Source organism: Vitis riparia, chromosome 9 (assembly GCF_004353265.1).
Source record: "Vitis riparia cultivar Riparia Gloire de Montpellier isolate 1030 chromosome 9, EGFV_Vit.rip_1.0, whole genome shotgun sequence".
Lineage (NCBI taxonomy): Eukaryota > Viridiplantae > Streptophyta > Magnoliopsida > Vitales > Vitaceae > Vitis > Vitis riparia.
In genome coordinates, this window is record NC_048439.1 from 7258231 (window position 1) to 7278817 (window position 20587).

The following is a 20587-nucleotide window of genomic DNA, read 5'->3' on the forward strand; positions in this document are numbered from 1 at the left end:
GACAACTTAGTTTACTTTAGCAAAGTCGGAAAAAATGTGAAACATCAGGGTATTTAAGGATACTTCACTTGAAAAGAGAATAGGAGGAGATTAATAGATAAGCCATTTTTTTTCACAAATGAAATGACTAAGGCAATGATTTACCACAGCATGGCACAGACTTAGCTTGAGAGTGATCATGCTCTCAAAGTTAAACCCTAAGTACCAAAGGAACACCTGGTGTCCTAAATTAATCAATCATTTTGAGCAGTAATCTAGAATGAAAAGTTCTCTCACTTACATTGTTTTGAGAAACTGCATTCTCATCAAAATCCTTCAACCTTTCAACTCTCCATTTCATGGTTACTAGCTACCCAACTCTAAGGCCTCCTGAAGAAAGAGGAAGAAAACCAACTGCAAGGCAGGGATCCATCACAGGTCTCTGTAAAACAAGAGCACTCCTGAAGATTAAATCCTGTGTAGAACCCTCAGATCCAGCAGGCTCCACAGTGACAAGCGTATGAGCTCCGATTGTTCTATTACCAGCAATTCCATATCTAATGTTCAACACACTCTCTGGTTGTGGTGCCTTGGCTTCATCCTGTGTAGAACCCAAATCCGGTGGTGATCGTCGACACCAATGGATTGACAGAGATGAAAAACTCCACCGTTTACACCTAAAATCGGATGGCCGGGAAACTCCAGATGAAGATAGGATTAGGGCATTCTTTGGGCGGAAACGAGGGAACACTCAAGAATGTGAAAACGCCTCTCAATTTTGGGGAAAACGAAATGGAAATCCAACGTCAATTTTGTTTTTAATCGGATGGTCGGCAAACTCCAGATGAAGAGAGGATTAGGGCATTCTTTGGGCGGAAACGAGGGAAACACTCAGGAATGTGAAAACGCCTCTCAATTTTGGGGAAAACGAATTGCAAATTCAACATGGATTTTGTTTTTTTTTTTTACATTAGCCAGCAAAGGGCATTTTCGGCATATTATAAATTGTATAGCCTTCTTATCAATTTTGAGACTTTGTCTGGGTGTTGGGCTTAATTCTGTAACATATATGGACCATTTGTTAATTTTTGGGCCCAGCTGGGCCCAAAACACAATTCTCCCTAAAAAAAATACAAAATAGGAACTTTTAGACCGTTACCCAAAAATAATTAGCATTTTACTATATTTCTTGTGAGAGTATGAAACTTGAATTATTTTTAGAAGATTCCTATTTTATAATTATTAAATTTTTATAAGATTCCTATTTTGTAATTATTTTAATATCAGAAGACATTTTTTTTTTTGGATAAAACCCTTTAAGGATTGTTATCTTATTTCGGGCCGGGTCGTTTGGAGGTTATTTGGGTCGACCCACAACCCGATCCAACAGGCTCATTTGCAGTATAAGGGGAGTTTTGACAGGAGAGGAATCGAGTCTTCCTCAGAAGAAACCTAACCCCCAAACTCTCACGAATTTGTCACGGATCCTGCGTTCTTCTGCAATCGATCAAGATGGTGTTATCAGAGTTGGGCGGGAGCATATCGCGTGCTCTCCAGCAGATGAGCAATGCCACAATCATCGACGAGAAAGTCCTGAATGAATGCCTCAACGAAATCACCCGCGCTCTCCTGCAATCCGATGTCCAGTTCAAGCTCGTCCGGGATATGCAGACCAATATCAAGAAGCTCGTCAATTTCGACGACCTCGCCGCCGGCCACAACAAGCGCAAAATCATTCAGCAGGTACTCCTCCGTTAATTTCAATATTCGATTTCAATCCTCTTCAATTTGGAAATCCTAGATTCCTGAAGGAAGAGTCTAAAAAACGTGGGATCATAGACGGTTAGAACTGAATGTGATTCTTCTCTGAATTTGTTGAGTAAAAGCAGCAATTGAGGGTTAAAACTTTGAAATCTCTGAATTGGCATAATATTTTATCAATCGCGAGGGAGGTTTTTGGATTCCCAGTTACGAGTTCTATGGTTTAAGCCAATCTCTCCGATATAGGGTATCAATCAATAGCTCAACAGCATTGCTATAAACTATTTGACATACCTGAAGCATTATTTTTTTCTCACAATGGTTATGGAAGTTGGAACGCATGCAGAATTCAAGTCGTAGACTGAAGTTTTGTGTTGTTGCCTTGTTCTTATTCTTTTAAATATATTATAACAATTTAGTGACTGGTCACAAGTTGTCACGCAACAAGATATTTGTCTAAGTCATGCTCTTCTTCATCTTACTACTGAAATGTGTGATTGACTTTGCCTGATTTTAGAATTTTTTTTAACCTGAATTATATTCTATGAATGCCAAAACATCATGTGGTTTTGATACGGAAAAATTCTATGTGTATAAGCTCATTTTGACATCTCCAATTAAGAGTTTTTTACATCTCAAACCACTTTAACCTCATTTTTAGAGCCTGGGAATTCCAAAATTTTCTAATTAATGATGTCATACCTGATTTGCCTATATTAACACAAATTTGTTTAAAAAAGTTCAAGGAAATCTTAATATCCTAATCTTTCCTAGGACCAAAATTAAACTAGAAAGAAACTATACGATAGAAGTGTGAAAACCATGTAGAAGCCTTCCACTTAAGAAAGGAACTAATAAAAAGCTTAGTGCCAACATAAAAAGAAATGGTTGAATTCTGGCTAAAGATAGCTTTTTCTTGATGCCTGAAACATATTATATGGTTTGTATTTTAATGTCGTTTTCAGAGCTTGGGCATTGCAAAATTTTCTAGTTAACAATGCCATATCTGATTTGTCTCGATTAACACAAAGCTTAGTTCCAACGTAAAAAGAAATGATTGAATTCGGGAAAAATCGCTTATATGGAATCCAATGCATAGGCTGAGTCTAAAAATTTTTTGTCTTATTTTTTTCGTTTTAGTGTTTAATTAAATTTTATTTAAATGCTTTTTTGTCTAAAATGATCAGGATTTCTGTTTAGAAACTTTGTTTGGGAAGCATGCTAGTTTGTTTTTCATATTCCTTTTTACTTTTACTGTTGCCTCATAGGTTATCTTTTGGTATATGGTTGTGCTTGCTTTGTTTCTAGGCTATATTTCAAGAGCTTTGCAAAATGTTGGATCCTGGCAAGCCTTCTTTCACTCCAAAGAAAGCGAAAACAAGCGTTGTCATGTTTGTTGGTTTACAAGGTAAATGGTGCTTCAGATTATTATGTTATGATTAGGGGTCAGATAAGAAGGCCCTTTTCTTGTTTATGTGCATTGGAAATCTCAGTGCGAATATTTCATAAGTCCAAAAACAAAGATAAATGTCATTCAAAATTCTTATATTGAAATGTACTGCACATTTTGTTTAGTATTAATTTCTTTACATATTGGATTATGGCATTCTTATCTGTGTGTAAACATATCAGGTTCCGGAAAAACGACAACATGTACAAAATATGCATATTATCATCAAAAGAAGGGTTGGAAACCAGCTTTAGTGTGTGCCGATACATTTAGAGCTGGTGCTTTTGACCAGCTGAAGCAAAATGCTACCAAAGCAAAGATTCCCTTCTATGGGAGGTACTCTCTTGACATTTTACAAGTTCTTATGTCTCCCATGTTTAACTTTAGAAGTTTGCTAAAATTTTGATGTTAAAGAAATTTGTGTAATACCTGCTCAGTTTAGCCTTTATACTTTCTTAAATCTCTGTTGCACAATGTTTTCACCCATTGTGGGGTACTAGTGATTCTGGTACATGCTTCCTCATGAATATTGAGTGTGAGGCAGGTCATTTAGATGGCTTAATTCATCTTATGGGTTACACTCTTGTTGCTATGTATCCCAACCTTTATGATAAAGGACTTTAGATACAGAGAGCTTTCTTCTCTCTCCATCATGCTTTTTCCTCTCTTTCTTTGTTGTCCTTCTCTTCCTCTACCAACCATTCTCATCTTGACCATTCCATTATGGTGTATAGGGGATTCATCAACAACATTAGCTTAGAACATGAGATTATTTGCTTCTACAAATAGGTTTTGATACTAAAGAAAGGATTTTTATGATGAAGGGTGCCAATATGCATGCAACTTATGTGCATTCATAATATACATACACACACACACACACACACACACACACACACACACACACACACACACACACACACACACACACACACAGAGATATATATATATATGTATATGCATGTATTTTAACTGTTGTGCCTAGCAAAAAATAAAATACAAATTTAATTGTTATGCTTGTGCATGAGTACAAGGCAAAAATCTATAATTTTATCAAGATGTCTCCTTAAAAATAATATATCTTGAAATATTATTAAGTTTCTAAATATTAAAGAGTATGAGGCTTACTTAGGAATTGACTTGGTTACCTAAAGAGGTTATTAGATACCAATAAGTGCTTGTTTGCACCCTTGTACTTGTTCTGAAGTTGAGAAGGTAAAGTGCAAGGATAGGCCCCTATGCAAACTTTATGTAGCCCACAATGTTTCTTGGCTTATGACATAGAGTTGGGCAAGCTTCTTCATAAATTCAGATTGTGGGCCCTTGTATGTGAGAAAAACTTCAATGACTATGAGGAGTATCCAAAGCAAGTTGTAGAGAATTTTAGATGTTGTGTTTTATTATCCAAGCAAAGGGTAAGATAAACTACCAAAAAATTAGCCATTGAATACACCAATTATGATGTAGGAGAATATTAGGGCTTATTGTAAAAAGCTTCCTCTCAGTCTAGTTGTAGAGATCAAAGGAGGCAAGAGTTTGTAGTAGAGTTGAAGTCATTTGAAATCTCCATAAAGATGGTCGGAGGGAGTTGAAAAGGAAATTCTATAGAGATGGTTCGTCCTCGTGGATTAGGCTTGGGAAAGGGAGTTTGTTTTGTTTATTGGAAGAAGTGGAAGCTTGTTGTAAGGATGAGGATGGAAAGGTATATAGCAAAGATTGGGTTGAAGATGGGAGGGAGTTTAGGTTAGAGGTTACAGCTACATTCAAATGGGCTAGGGAGGTTTATTCTCTGCTTGGTTAGTTATATGGAGGCCAAGAGTTTTACTCCAATCTTCCTTGAAGGAAAGGGTCTCCCTAGGGATTGGTCTATCCTGGCTGAGAAGCTTTGCTATCTTGGAGTAGTTTCCTCCTTAGAGTAAAGGAATCCTCCATACCTAGTTGCTTGAAGGCATGTGGAGAAAGGTAGTAGTTTAATAGAGCCGACAAAAGGGTCTTATGCAGACTTAGATAAGAAAGAGCATGATATGGCTAGTGAAGCAATCTGGATTCAACTTAGGGATAAGGAGGTTTAGCTTAGAAAGGAGCATTTGAGGTTCTATCTAGTTGAGAAATGGGGAGAATATTTAGACTTGATTCCAAAATTGTTTTTGTTGAGGAGATGGATAAGTCATAGCTATCTTTGAAAGGGGAGTGACGATTTCCTGGCTAGGGGGTGCCCTTCTCTTGTTCGATTTTAAGGAAAGCTCTGATGCAGAGAATGTGCCTTCAAAGGGTGTACAAGGATAAGGTTTTGCACCTGGATAGGAGGGTCTCAAAAGTAGCATGTTTTCCGAAGGGTGTGCACATTAAGGAAACATGGGTGAGTGGTGAGGCTTATTGTATGCTTGTGGTGTTGAGTGATCTTAAAAAATGCTAGGGTACTGTTGTCATTGTTTTGTTGCAATGGATGAAAACACAACTCATCTCTGACATTTGCAATGGGTAAGAGTTTTGGTGAGATTAGATTGGAGAACGACACCTACATTATTGGAGGTGGTGGTGGGCCTATCTTGCTACGCCATGCAATTATGGTGGGAAGTACCACCATGGATTTCTCAAGTGGTTCCAAGCAGTGGGAGCAATGGTCTGGAGGTTAGGGTGAAGTTGCATGAGAGTGCAATTTTTGTTAGTGCAGAAGAGGACAAATGACAACCTTATGGTGGGTGGAGAGAGGGGAAAGGTCTTGTAATGACCTGCTCCTAGTTGTGTAGACATTGTTTGCTTTGAGCCCAAAAGACCCTCAAGGCTTTAAAACGCATTTACTTAGTTAAAAGGAATCCATACATATATAGTGTCAAAAAAATTTTTCTCTGTCCAATATGGGACATCACAATCACCTCCCATGCAGACACAACATCCTCACTGTGTCCCATGAGATTGCAAGGGCAAACAGATAGACATTCCTCATGAAGCCAAACAAATTCCTATACTGGAGTCAATGATCAACTTTGATACCATTTGTAAGGACTTGCTCCCAACCGTGTAAATATTGTTCGTTCTAGGCCCAAAGGGTCTTTATGACTTCAAAATATATCTACTTGGTTAAGAGGAGCCCATACATATATAGTACCGGAAAGTGGGAACTTTTTCCCCTGTCCTATGTGGGACATCAAAAATGCGGTATCATACGTATATGAACCCATGAGCAACTTTCAGCAACTGGTCGGGTATACTGACAGTAGGTTTCGAGGCTGAGATCTTGATTCTCCTTAGAAATGAAGGCTAGGAAAGAGGAGAGGTGCCAGGAGGGAGGGAAGAGGAGGAAGAACCTTTCTTCATCAAAATTTGAAAAAGAACTAAAGAAGCTGGAATGTTATGTGAATTATAAGGGGGCAGAAGGTAGATGATCAAGAATTAGAAAGGGAGGTAGACGATCAGGAAGTAGACAGGGAGGTGGGAAATTGATGCAGTGGGTTGATGAAGCTAATATTTATCTCATTGAAATGTTAGAGGGGCTATTGTCAGTGACAAGAGAAAGATTATCAAGAGATTGATTGGTCAGAAATCATATTTGGTATGCTTGCAAGCAGGTCGACGGCGGGCACTCTATTCTTTCTAGGTTTTTAGGGCCTTGGTTTTGCTTTAGGTGGTGGGTTGTTGTTGCTCTTCTCCTTTCATGTGTTGTTAGGTGCTATTTCTATACTCCATGTGTACCTTGATGTGATTTTTTCAAGCGCTGTAAATATAATTTCTCATTTTGCCCATAAAAAAAAAAAGGAATTATCTGAGCAAAGGGTAGAACAGCCAATGAAAGAGAAAAAATTCAAGCTTTGAAGCTTACTTTGTTTTCCGGGTGACCAGAATCTAAACTTTTAAGCTTATTCTCCTCCTGCTCCTTGCCTCGTCATTTTGGAACTTTCTCCTGGTAACTTGCTGCAATAAAAAAGGTAGTTTAAGACATGCTGGAACTTTCTCCTGGTAACTTGAAAAGTACTGATGAACTAATTTTAATGAATGTGTTTAACATGTGCATGTGTCTGACTTAATGATATCATCTTAACCTCGCCTGATTGCTTAGTGCTGGTGGTAACATGTTCTACTAGGAAACTTAAACTACTTTGCACAAAGCAAATGAAGAAGTATTCTTGGTTTTTGTTTGTCTATCACAATAAAGAAGTATTCTTGGTTTCATTGTGAAATCAATAGTTACTTGCTCATTGTTGTATATGCCCTTACTCCTCTGCTTCATTTTCTTTTCTGGATCCTCTTACCTATTGATGATTGAAGTTGAATGGCTCTGCATTTGCAAAATCAATTTAATGCGAGTTTGGTGTGTGTTTGCTGTATAAACATGCTTGTGCGTCAACATAGTCATTTTATTTAGCTGTTAGGAATAGATGAGTTATGGCACATATCGCATAGGCTGTGTGAGTACATATTTTTTAAAATGGTCATTCATTCTCCATGTTCTTTGTCAATATCTTTGTCACTTGGGGTCCTTCATACTATGTCCCATTTGGTTCTCTAATCACATTATTTTTTTTTCTACAGCTACATGGAGTCAGATCCTGTGAAAATTGCAGTGGAAGGTGTGGAAAGATTCAAGAAGGAAAATTGTGATCTTATAATTGTAGATACTAGTGGGCGCCACAAACAGGAGGCTGCTCTCTTTGAAGAAATGCGTCAAGTTTCCGAAGCAACGGTATTTGTTTCAGCATCTGTTGCTCCACTTATCTTGTCATAGTCACTTATGCATGCTAATTTTATTGCTTTGGATCTTCCAGAGACCAGATCTTGTTATATTTGTTATGGATAGCAGCATTGGTCAAGCTGCATTTGATCAAGCTCAAGCATTCAAGCAAAGTGTTGCAGTTGGAGCTGTGATAATTACTAAAATGGATGGTCATGCAAAGGGAGGTGGAGCTCTTAGTGCGTAAGTGCTATTACTGTGCTTGTAGTATTCATTATGTTTTCTGTCCTTTTTAAAATATACTTGATGCTTTTCTATTTTTGTTTGCAGAGTTAATCAGTAACTTTTCACAATTGGCATAGGTTTTAATCATTATATATATATAGTACATCATTTTTTAGGGATTTGAGGCAGACAAGGTTCCATGTAGTGGACCCAAATAATTAGGATTTAAAGGTTTTGCTGTTTTAGTTGCATAGTATGTCATTTTATTTATATATAATAAAGACTACCACACAGGAATGTATAATTGTATTAGTTATTATTGCTGTAAACACAGGAATAACCAATCTAATAATTTTTAAAAGAATTAAACCAAACATAATATCAATAGAGCAATCAAACAAATATTTTTTTTAAACTAAATTAAATATGAGTTCAATTGAATAACTCAACTAATGATTTTTAAAAGAAACTAAGATAGCTATAATATCAACAGGGAAACCAAGCTAATAAATTTTAGAAACTAAACTAAACATGAAATCAACGAAATAACTAAATTAATGATTTTTAAAAGAAACTAAACTCAGCATAATATCAACAAAACAACAAAACTAATAATTTTTAAAAACTATATCAAGTATGAGATAAAAAGAATAACCAAACTAATCATTTTTCAAAGAAACTTAACTAAGTATGATATAAACAAACTAACTAAACTAATAATGTTTCAAAACTAAACTAAATATGGGATTAATAGAATAACAAAACTAATGATTTTAAATAGAATTAAACCAAGCATAACATGAACACAATAGTTAAACCAATAATTTTAAAAACTAAACCAAATATAAGATCAATTGAATAACTAAACTAATCATTTAAAAAAAAAACTAAACTAAGCATAATATCAACAAAGCAAGCAAACTAATAATTTTTAAAAACTAAACTAAACATGAGATTAATGGAATGAGTAAATTAACAATTTTTAAAAGAAACTAAACTAGACATGATTTCAATAAAGAAACCAAACTAATAATTTCTAAAAATTAAACTGAGCACAACATTAACAGAATAACCAAACTGATGATTTTTAAAAGAATTAAACGAAACATAACATCAAGAAAGCAACCAAACTAATAATTTTTAAAAACTAACCTAAACATGAGTTTAACAAAATGACCAAACTATTATGGTTGGTTTAGTTTTAGTTTGGTCATTTTGTTAAACTCATGTTTAGGTTAGTTTTTAAAAATTATTAGTTTGGTTGCTTTCTTGACGTTATGTTTCGTTTAATTCTTTTAAAAATCAAAAGTTTGGTTATTCTGTTAATATCATGCTCAATTTAATTTTTAGAAATTATTAGCTTGGTTTCTTTGTTGGAATCATGCCTAGTTTAGTTTCTTTTAAAAATTGTTAGTTTGGTTATTCCATTAACCTCATGCTTAGTTTAGTTTTTTTTTTTCTTAAAATGATTAGTTTAGTTATTCAATTGATCTTATATTTGGTTTAGTTTTTAAAATTATTAGCTTGACTATTGTGTTCATGTTATGCTTGGTTTAATTCTATTAAAATCATTAGTTTTGTTATTCTGTTAATCCCATATTTAGTTTAGTTTTGAAACATTATTAGTTTATTGGTTTGTTTATATTATACTTAGTTAAGTTTCTTTGAAAATGATTAGTTTGGTTATTCTTTTATCTTATGCTTGATATAGTTTTTTAAAAATTATTAGTTTTTTTTGTTTTGTTGATATTATGTTGAGTTAGTTCTTTAAAATCATTAGTTTAGTTATTTTGTTGATCTCATGTTTAGTTTAGTTTCTAAAATTTATTAGCTTGGTTTCCTTGTTGATATTATGGTTATTTTAGTAGTCTTTTAAAAATCATTGGTTGAGTTATTCAATTGAACTCATATTTAGTTTAGTTCTAAAAAATTATTTGTTTGGTTGCTCTATTAACATTATGTTTGGTTTAATTCTTTTAAAAATTATTAGATGCTCTTTCAGGCTTTACTGTTGTTGTATTCAATGTTGTTATTCTTATTCATTTAATTAAGAGAATCTTAGATATTAATTCCTTGTTTCTAACTTGTCTTTATTTTATGGACTGCCTAAAAGCTCTTTTTGACTATAAAAGAACTTTAGAGTGTGTAGTTACAAATTATCTAAAATAGAAAATTCTTGATGCCTGAAGCCTTTTTCAGTGAAGTTAGGAGTATGATGCTTTAGTTGAAGAGCTTATAGAAAATGGTTTCATAATGTAATTAATTAATTTTTATTTTTGTTTTATTTTATTTTTATCTTCTTTACACAAGTTTTTTTCCAACAAGTTGTTTACTGGAACCTACAACTATGCCAAATGAGCCCTACTCACACTATTCTACCTTTTCTTTTTATACTATCACGATATTTTCTTTTACTTATGTCAAATCAACTTTCAATTTGAGTATTTTTCTGGCAAAATATCCATGAGAGGAGGCAGAAGTTGCTTTGCAATGGACTCCAAGTCCTTTGAAATCTCTGTGGATGTGTTTGAGAGAAGCTTAGGGGATCATTATGGAAAGAAGCAGAGGTTTTACCTCATGGATCAAGTTTGGGGGCTTAGTTTATGTTGTCTGATGGAAGGATAGAGGCTTGCTGTAAGGTGAGTTTGCTAAGAGGTTTGTTAAAGTTGGGAGGATGGAGGTAGGAAGTTTAGACTAGAATGTCATGCAAATGAGGCGGGCAGATTCATTTTGTGTTCCGTGGTTGACTCGGAAGCAAAAAAGTATTGTTTAGTGTTCTCGAAGGGAAAGACATTCTGGGAGGTTGGGCCACGTTGGCTAAAAAGCTCCGTTCTCTAGGAGTAATGACACGTGAAGAGCCTAGGGAGTCCTTGATTCCAATAGGATAGAGAGCAGAGTTGGGGCTCCTGAGGAGAAGGCGAAAGAGTCCTTTGCTGATGTTGTGAAATCTAGAGCGAGAAGGTTAGGGGAAGCAGTGTGGTACAACTTGGTGAAAAGGATTTGCTGAGCAAAAGGGAGTTGTTGACCGGTGTTTGTTGGAAGATGGGAAGAGCCTTTTGTGTCTGTTCCAAACTTGTCTGCTTTGAGTAGTTGAGGAAGATCTCACTGGAACCTCAAAGGAGGGGGTGAAGTTTGCGAGGCTGGGGGTCTTTGAGCTGTTGACTGCTGGAGGCCAGACGAGATGATTTTGGCCTCTAGATGGGATCGCGTCCACCGATGCCTCATCATGCAAAGATCACTGACAAAGCTCTAATGGAGGAGGCCTCCAGGTACACGGCTCCTCCCCTTTGTTCTCTTTTTCTTCTTGCGGAAGCAGGATCTTTCTTCTTCTCTTCTATTCCTTCTAAGCTAGATAGGCACTCATCACCATTGGCAGGGGATCCAATCGGGGTTGTGTTTCAGAGGTGAATGGGCTAGCAGTTTTGGACCCCTTAAGGGTGATTTTGGCAGATGGGAGGGAGGCGGAGGGTTTTGGTTTTTCGAGTAAGAAACTAAGGCCTGTCGAAGACGTGATAGAGGATTTCTCAAAGAGGGCAATATAGGAGGTTTTGGAGGAGGGTGAGGAAGTGGGTACTCTTAGCTGGTCATCTAGTTGTTTAGCTAAGTTCAGTCGCTACATAGGAATGCCGACGAAGGAATTCGAAGGGGAGGTTTTGACCTTGTTGAAAAGGATGAAAGCGAGGAAAGATTAGAAAGGAAAGTTGGATGGTAGGAAAAAATTGGAGGAGTCAAGGTTTGAAAGGGAGTTGAGAAGCTGGAATGTATTGTGAACTATATTGGAGGGAGAGGAGAAGGGGAAGGGGGGAAGAGAGAGGAGGAGGGGGGGGGGGGGGGGGGCAGCACTTCCAGGTCTAGATGAAGATTCGAATGCTTTCCTGGAATGTAAGAGGGGCTAATGATAGTGACAAAAGGAAGGTGATTAAGCTTTGATAAAAGAGAATAAGCTAGATTTGATTTGCTTACAGGAAACTAAGATCCAGGAAATGTCAAGAGGTCTCATTCGCAGCTTAGGAGTGGGGAGATTCTTAGAATGGGGAGATGTGGACTCAAGGGGTGTTGTTGGAGGTATAGTGGTTTTTTGAAATAAAGCGTGTTGGAGTTAGTCAATTTGGAAACGAGAGTGTTCTCAATCTCATGCCATTTTAAGAATTGCGAGGATGGCTTCATTTGGACTTTTACGAGGTTTTATGGCCCGACTTGAGGAGGGGTAGGGAGTGGTTCTGGGGTGAGTTGGGGGTCATAAAGGGACTTTGGAGTGGCCCGTGGTGTGTTGCTGGGGATTTTAATTTGATTAAAGCCCTGAAGAGTGCAACAGGGAAGGAGTTTGAACTTAGACATGAGAAGGTTCTTTGAGGTTATAGAAGAGTTAGAGTTAAAGGACACGTTGTTGGGGGGGGGGGGGGGGGGGACCTTTTACTTGGAGTGGAGGGGTGAACAATTAGTCAATGTCAAGGCTGGATCGTTTTGTAGTGAATAAGGGGTGGGAGTGTGCCGTTTTAGCAGGTCGATGCAGTGTAGTGTGTCCTTCTAAGACCCGTATGACCATTTCCCGATTGTTTTAGATGGAAGAGGTCTAAGAAGAGGCCCTCCCCTTTTAGATTTAAGAATATGTGGTTGAGGGTGGAGGACTTTAAGGATTTTTTGAAGTCATGGTGGGAGGGGGACAACTTTAGTGGCTCTTCAAGTTTCATTTTGGTGGCAAAATTAAAAGCCTTGAAGTCTAAACTGAAGGAGTGGACAAAGATGTTTTTGGCAGGGTTGAAGCCGGGAAGGATTTGACTCTAGATCAGGTAGACTATTGGGATGCTGAGGAAAAGACTAGCACCTTGTCTTTGGAGGAGTTGGAAGCTAGAAAAGAAGCGAGTGAAGATTATAGAAAATGGGTTATGCTAGAAGAGATCTCTTGGTGGCAAAAATTTAGGGAAGTGTGGCTAAAAAAGGGTGACAGAAATATAAGATTCTTTCACAAGATGGCCAATGCACACAAAAGGAGGAATAACGTGGACAGAATAAAGATTAATGGTGTTTGGCTTTCAGAGGATAATGAAATCAAGGAAGGGGTGGTCAGAGCCTTTGTCTTTGTTGTCCAATCTAGGGGACTGACGTCCTTCTTTATCTTGGTTGCAGTTTGAGACTCTAGAGACTCTAGACGCTCTAGCTTTGGAGGTGCCATTCATGGAAGAGAAGGTGTTTGGTGCTCTGTTGGGGTGTGGTGGGGACAAAGCACTAGGGCCTGACGGTTTCTCTATGACATTCTAGCAGTTTTCTTGGGACTTTGTGAAGGATGATGTGATGAGATTCTTCAAGGAATTCTATGAACACGGTAACTTTGTTAAAAGCCTGAATGCAACCTTTCTGGTTTTAATCCCAAAAAAAACGGGTCCTAAAGATTTAAGGGATTTTAGGTCTATAAGTTTGATAGGGGTTTGTACAAGTGACTAGCGAAGGTTTTAGCCAATAGGCTAAGAAAGGTGGTTTCTAAGGCCCAATGGGCTTTTGTGGAGGAAAGACAAATCCTAGATGCAATGTTGATAGCTAATGGAGCCATTAATTCGATCTTGAAGAATAATGAATATGGTATTTTGTGCAAACTTGACATAGAGAAGACATATGACCATGTGGACTGGTCTTTCTTCTCACGATTATGCAGAAAATGGGTTTTGGGGAGAAATGGGTTGGGTGGATCAAGTGGTGCATTTCCACTGCCAGTTTCTCTCTATGTTGGTTAATGGCACCTACGGGTTTCTTTCAAAGCTCAAGGGGTTTGAGGCTGAGGGATCCGCTTTCGCCTTATTTATTTGTGATTGCTATGGAGAGGTTTAGTTGTCTCTTTAAGAGGGCAGTGGATGGAGGTTTTTTGTCGGGTTGTAGGGTGAAGGGTAGGAGTGAAGAAGGGGTTTAAATTTCCCATTTGTTGTTTGTTGACAATACCTTGGTGTTTTCCAAGCTTCCCAAGATCAATTGACCTATCTTAGCTGGTTGCTTATATGGTTTGAGGCCGTGTCAAGGTTGAGAATAAACTTGGAAAAGAGTGAACTAATTCCAGTAGGTAGGGTGGAGAATATTGATGATCTTGCTATGGATTTTGGTTGTAGAGTGGGTAGCCTCCTGTCCACTTATTTGGGTCTTCCTTTGGGTGCATTGTTTAAGTTAGTGACAATTTGGGATGGAGTGGAAGAGCGGTTTCGTAGAAGGTTGGCTATGTGGAAGAGACAATACATGTACAAAGGAAGGAGGGCGACCCTAATTCGAAGCACGTTGTTGAATTCACCCATTTATTTTATGTCTTTGTTGCACATGCCAAGCTCAGTTAGACATAGACTAGAGCAAATTCAAAGGGATTTCCTTTGAGAGGTGGAAATATGGAGCGAAACCTCATTTAGTAAGATGAGAGTTGGTGTGCTTAAGCAAAAAGAAGGGGGTTTGGGGGTCAAATATCTTTCCATTCTCAATAAGGCTCTTCTTTGTAAATGAAATTGGTTTCGCAAATGAGAGAAAGGTTTTGTGGAATCAAGTGATTAGAGGGAAGTATGGGGAAGAAAGAAGGGGATGGTGTTCGTGGGAAGTGAGAGAGGCGTATGGTGTTGGGTTGTGGAAAGGGATAAGGATGGACTGGGATTTTGTGATTCTAGGATTTCCTTCCTTGTGGGTAATGGGCGGAGAGTGAGATTTTGGAGGAATAGGTGGTGCGAGGATTCTCCTTTGTGTGTGTTCTTCCCTTGTTTGCTTTAACCGATAATAAGGAAGCGTGGGTGACGGATATTTGGGACCCCTTGGTTGAGGGGGGTTGGGGGGGATGGAACCCTTGTTTCTGAAGAGCCTTTAATGATTGGGAGGTGGAGGAGGCGGAAAGCTTCTTGGAGTGGCTGCATGGGAAGAGAGTGCGCAGAGATGTGGAAGACATGGTGTTTTGGACTGAAACAAAGAGTGGAAAGTTCTCGGTCAAATCCCTCTACTATGCTCTAGAGTTGGGCAACCCTTCTTTTTTTCCTTCAAGTTGCATTTGGAACGTGTGGGTGCAGCCCAAGATTAGCTTCTTTGCTTGAGAGGCTACGTGGGGGCAAAGCTTTAACCTTGGATTTAATTCAAAAAAGGTGGGCCTTGGCTGATAGGGTCTTAAGGAATTTGCTCTTTACTTTGTTTAGGGTGTCATGGGTGCTGCCTTCCTCAGTTAGAGAGACTCTCCTTAGTTGGCATGGTTCATTTATGGGCAAAAAGTACAAGGTGTGGAGAGTAGCTCCTTTTTACATATTTTGGACGGTTTGGAAGGCGAGAAATAGATTGACCTTCAATGATGATGTGCCGTCAATTCAGAGACTCAAATGCATTTTTGTTTTTTCCCTTTGGTTAGAGGCCAAGTTGTTTATAGTTGATTGCCCTCTAACTTTACTTAGTTTTATTGATTGGTTGGACTCTAGCTAAGGTTGTTTTTTGTCCTAGTTGGGTGCTTGTTTATTTGTACTTTTTTGGCCAGTTTGGCGGTGGGTGTATAGGTATTGTATACCTTGAGTCACTCTTTTGGCACATCTTTTAAATAGATATTTTCTTACCTATCAAAAAAAAGAAAAGAAAAAAAGAGTATTTTTTTTGGCACATTATGTTCAAATAATAGAGATTTCTGTTGAGGAGATTATTATTTGTCTATTGATTATGTGTTAGGGCTTGCTACCATACCCTTTTTCTCCCCATTTCTCTTGGTAGTTTTTCTTAGTGCAGCTCCTTTTGCAGAAATGGGAACATTTGTGACAAATAGGAATGTGTTGGATATTTCACTGGAAATATTTGATGTTTAAATCACTACTCTTTGTTATCTTCACAATTTAATTTTGTTCCACTTTCTATATGTAGTGTTGCTGCGACAAAGAGTCCTGTCATATTTATTGGAACTGGAGAGCATATGGATGAGTTTGAAGTTTTTGATGTTAAACCATTTGTCAGCCGCCTATTAGGTATCAACCTCATGTTTACTATTTTCTCCTCTCAGTGTTTGATGTTCTTCTGACTGAAATGAAGTTTATGAATACTTCAAATACTGACATATTTTATAAGCTATTAACATTCCATTCCCTTTTTCAACTAGGAATGGGTGACTGGTCTGGTTTCATGGACAAAATTCATGAAGTTGTTCCTATGGATCAGCAGCCAGAGCTTCTGCAAAAGCTTTCAGAAGGGAACTTTACTTTAAGAATCATGTATGAGCAATTTCAGAACATACTTAAAATGGGTCCTATTGGTCAGGTATGTCATTTAAGCACTTTGCATTAAAGCTTGGTATATAATCATTCATTTCAACTTTATAGAATTAATTTTGCCAGTTGTGAGGTATGCTACACATGAATATATGACATAATGAACATCTTGATTGCAATGTGTTACATCAACCATTTAGGATCAGCATAAACTAGGTCTTGGGATGGAAGGGTATGCTACATATGAATATATGACATAATGACAACTTGATTGTAATGTGTTACATCAACCATTTAGGATTGCATAAACTAGGTCTTGGGATGGGAGATAATCCTCTTAGAAGTTGTCCTTCCAGCTTGCTTGTTCTCTGGGTTCAAAGTAGAAAAGCAAAAAAAAAAAAAGGTCATAAACCCTACTGGTATGAATACAGCATACAACAGAGAAACCCAATCCAATTCAAAAAGACTTACAGGGAAGAACCCTGTATAAACTTAACAGAGGATGCGACCCATTTAGCCAGAATAAGAGCTTCTCAATCAGCCAATCTTGGCTTCCAGATTAATGAGGATTGAGGAAATCGTGTACCTATTAAAAAAAAAAAAATCATGTCCTTCAACCGATCAAGAATTCAACCCATCCACTGATCAGACCTCCTTGAACCTATTCTACTCATGGACACCCATTGATGATGATTGAGGAATCCCCTTGAGGCAACAAAAGGGAATCAGATCTGCTTTCCAGCTGTTACAATGTGAGTTGCACCTTCTAAAGAATTTCAAGTGATTAAAAGCACAACATAGCAAGAGGTAAGAATGCAATTGAAGTTGAAACTTCATACAATAAATCTATAAGGTTTATAAAACTCAGGAACAGTTGTCAATATGATGTTCTTTTGCTAGATTAGGAGAAAGCTTGCAACCTTTTTTAAGTACTTAAGTTAGGGCTACATCAACTCTGAATTTCAGTTGTCTATTACTCTTAAAACCATTTGTACATGGTTGCTACTTAAAAATAGTCTCATGATCACTTAAAAGGACTATTACCCAAATATTAATCCATAAAATAAATAAAACATAAGAAACAAAGCAACAATTGGATACTTTGTAAGCTGAAACTACACAAAAATCAGTTTTCAAGCTAAGCAGACAAGTGGGTCACATGGCCTTGGTAAGCCTAAGTCTGTGTGACTTGTTCCTCATCAGTTGGCGATACGAGCAATATTGTTGACAGCATACAGCATCATGATTGGTTAATAAAAATATAGCATTTTTGAGATATTGGACCATCCATCCTTTCCTTTTTTTTTTTTTTTTGATAAGTAAAGCAATTGTATTAAAAGAGCCTAAAGTATATGAGATGTATACAAGGCCAAAAAAAGGAGGGATAGACAAAAAACCAACACCCTAACTTCACTTACAGCCCAAGCAATCTATGAAATCTAAAAGGGACAAAGAAGTAGACTCTATATGTACCCTAACCCACTCCAAAAACATGTACATATGAAGTAAGACTCTATATACCCATCCATCATTTCATAAAGCCTTTCCAAGTATGACTAAAATTCCAACCATTGATTGTAATAGTAATGGGACTCTTTTGTTTATGAATAACAATAGAACTCTTCATGCTCTAATGCTCTATCAATTATAGAAAGATGAATACCATGAAAATAATCATGCACAACAGGAACTAAATCATGTCTTTATTTCCTGTCTTCAGGAATTTGTCAGGCATTTGGTAAGAAGTTCTAGTCTTTGATGGAGTCATTGTTAGTAGATAAAACTCCTTTAAATTTTCATTATCATGATATCATTATAGATTGGCGGAGAATCCAAATTTTTGAGAAAGCTCCGCCAGGCCTTTTTCTCCAAAAAACCTACCTTCTGGTATGTGCAAGTTCCTGTCACTAAGGCATTCAACAACCTGACAAATCTAAAACCATATGCCTCATCTGAGCCATCTAAATTTGTTGGCTTTGACTTCTGCATCCACCACACCCTCTGCCATGTATAACGATGGTCTAGATATAGGATTTCAGCTCCAATGCCATTTGATGTAGCAAAAATATATGTATTCCCTTGAAGTATACGTTTAACACTGGATCCCATAATTCTTTTGAAATCTATAGATCCATGACTGACTATTAAAGTTTGGTTAGATCAAGAATAATAACTACGATATAACTATTTTTCTGTTTGACACAAAAAATAAATTCTCTACTTATATTAAATTTGAAGTATCAGGTTCATATCGCAATCCAACAATGTAGCTAGGCCTTCCTCTTCATAGAAGAAAAGCTGTGCTGATTGGCACCATGGTAACTAGTTCATACCATTATCTTTGCCATGATAAGTGAAACACTGAAATTCTCCAAAGGACAACTACAACAACTATTATTCCTGGAAATTCGATTCCTTTTTTTTTTCTGGTCCATTGATAGGAAAAAAATGTTAAAATGCACCTAATAAAACAGGGTCATGTTTCATATTGTAATCCAACAACATAGCCAAACCTTCTTCTTCACATAAGGAGAACTTGACTGATCAGCACAATGACAACTAGTTTGTACCACCTATATTTTTGTTGTGGTAAGTTGAACATTAGGATTTTCCTAGGAATGACTATTACAACTAGTATACTAGGAATCTTTCCTAGATAGGCAAAGAATAATATGATAACTGGTGCCTTGTAAAAAGAGGCAATTGTTCCGAGGTTTTCTTGAAAGTAGGATTGAATTCACTACTTATAAACTTCACTCATTGTACGTATAAATAAGAAAAACAAATTTACAAGCTCACAATGCCTTGAGTGGCTCACGATGCCCTAAAAATTTGGCTGGAGAGAAAGAAATTAGATTTCATATATTGGACAAAGCCACGAAGAATGACTTTACTGTGAATGAGCCTGAAGAGGATAATGACTAAGCTCTAGCATCTAGGACGGATGGAGACAAATACACACAAGTGAGATGAAATCATCTGCAAATTGTAAATTAAACAGTCTAGTCCTACTCCTGCCCACTAGAAAGCCCTCCAATAAACCTCTTTTTTTTTTTTTTTGGTCATCTTTGGTACACATTATGTTTAGATTTGAATTGGAATTGAACCTTTGATTGGAAGAGTAGCCCAAGCAATAAGCAGAACTCCATTATAACCGTATAAATTTGTCTCCATGCTTTTGGTTTTTATTAGATGTGGCCCAAACATGGAACAGTAGAAAACATTGTTTTTGTACTGATGCTTATAGGTGATGCATGTTTTAAGCACACTTACATTATAATTATCCATATCTCTTAACATGCAATTGGTGGTTCTCTTGTTCTATGTAGGTATTTTCAATGCTTCCAGGATTTAGTGCAGAGTTAATGCCAAAAGGTCGAGAAAAGGAAAGCCAGGCAAAGATCAAGCGCTACATGACCATGATGGACTCAATGACAAATGAAGGTAAATTTCATTTCTTGATGTTTTCCAATGAATTTAGTTGCATAACCAAGGGAAATATTTACATGGTAATATATTGCATTGATTTCAATTTTGTTGCTAATGTGTTGCAGAGTTGGACACTTCGAACCCAAAACTCATGAATGAGTCAAGAATAATGCGGATAGCCCGAGGATCTGGACGTCAAGTTAGAGAAGTAATGGAGATGTTGGAAGAGTACAAGCGTCTTGCCAAGATCTGGAGCAAGATGAAGGGGCTTAAGATTCCAAAGAAAGGAGAAATGAGTGCCCTATCCCGAAATATGAATGCACAACACATGAGCAAAATCATTCCCCAACAAATGCTGAAACAGATTGGTGGCATGGGTGCTTTACAAAACTTGATGAAGCAAGTGGGAAACAACAAAGATATGTTGGGAATGTTTGGAGGCGGGGACAAGTAGACCATTGCTACACTCCAATGGCCGGTTGAAATTTAGGATGCGTTGCTGATCACAACAGAAAAACATTCTGGCAGGAACGAAATCCCACCCAAACTCAGGTCAATACTACTAACTGTTCTGCTGGAGACTTGTTTGTCGAGGGACCAACCCGCTGAATATATATCATTTCTTAAGAAATCCTGTGATATTTTAAGTTAGCAGCTGAAGTCTAAGTTTTGTATTTATTAGTAGTACAAGGGAAAAAATGCAGAAGAGTCCATAAGAATTGAAATGATTTGAAAACATTTTGTTTTGGGCACGTTGGTTGGGGTTTGGAATTGTTACATCAATTTATGAAATGTAGAACTATGTTTCTCTTTACGATTGCAATGGATTTAATATCACATGCGCTTAAAATAATGATAGACTATCTTTAACATTCCTTTATACTT

General features: G+C 37.2%; 1 protein-coding gene across 1 annotated transcript; it reads left to right on the forward strand.

The window, feature by feature from the left end:
* The first annotated feature begins 1404 nt into the window (after positions 1-1404).
* On the forward strand, positions 1405-20555 carry LOC117921581 (signal recognition particle 54 kDa protein 2). The gene is made up of 9 exons (XM_034839500.1): positions 1405-1722; positions 3049-3148; positions 3373-3526; positions 7721-7871; positions 7954-8102; positions 15933-16033; positions 16165-16322; positions 19603-19717; positions 19828-20555. The coding sequence occupies exons 1-9, from the start codon at positions 1492-1494 to the stop codon at positions 20154-20156; spliced, it is 1488 nt and encodes a 495-aa protein (XP_034695391.1). The 5' UTR covers positions 1405-1491; the 3' UTR covers positions 20157-20555.
* The last annotated feature ends 32 nt before the right edge of the window (positions 20556-20587 follow it).

Bases quoted from the DNA above. Each gene is read 5' to 3' on its own strand.
- LOC117921581 (XM_034839500.1), top strand. From the start codon at position 1,492: ATGGTGTTATCAGAGTTGGGCGGGAGCATATCGCGTGCTCTCCAGCAG. The intron at 3,527-7,720 runs GTACTCTCTTGA...TTTTTTCTACAG, and splicing joins AAGATTCCCTTCTATGGGAG to CTACATGGAGTCAGATCCTG. The intron at 16,323-19,602 runs GTATGTCATTTA...TGTTCTATGTAG, and splicing joins AAATGGGTCCTATTGGTCAG to GTATTTTCAATGCTTCCAGG.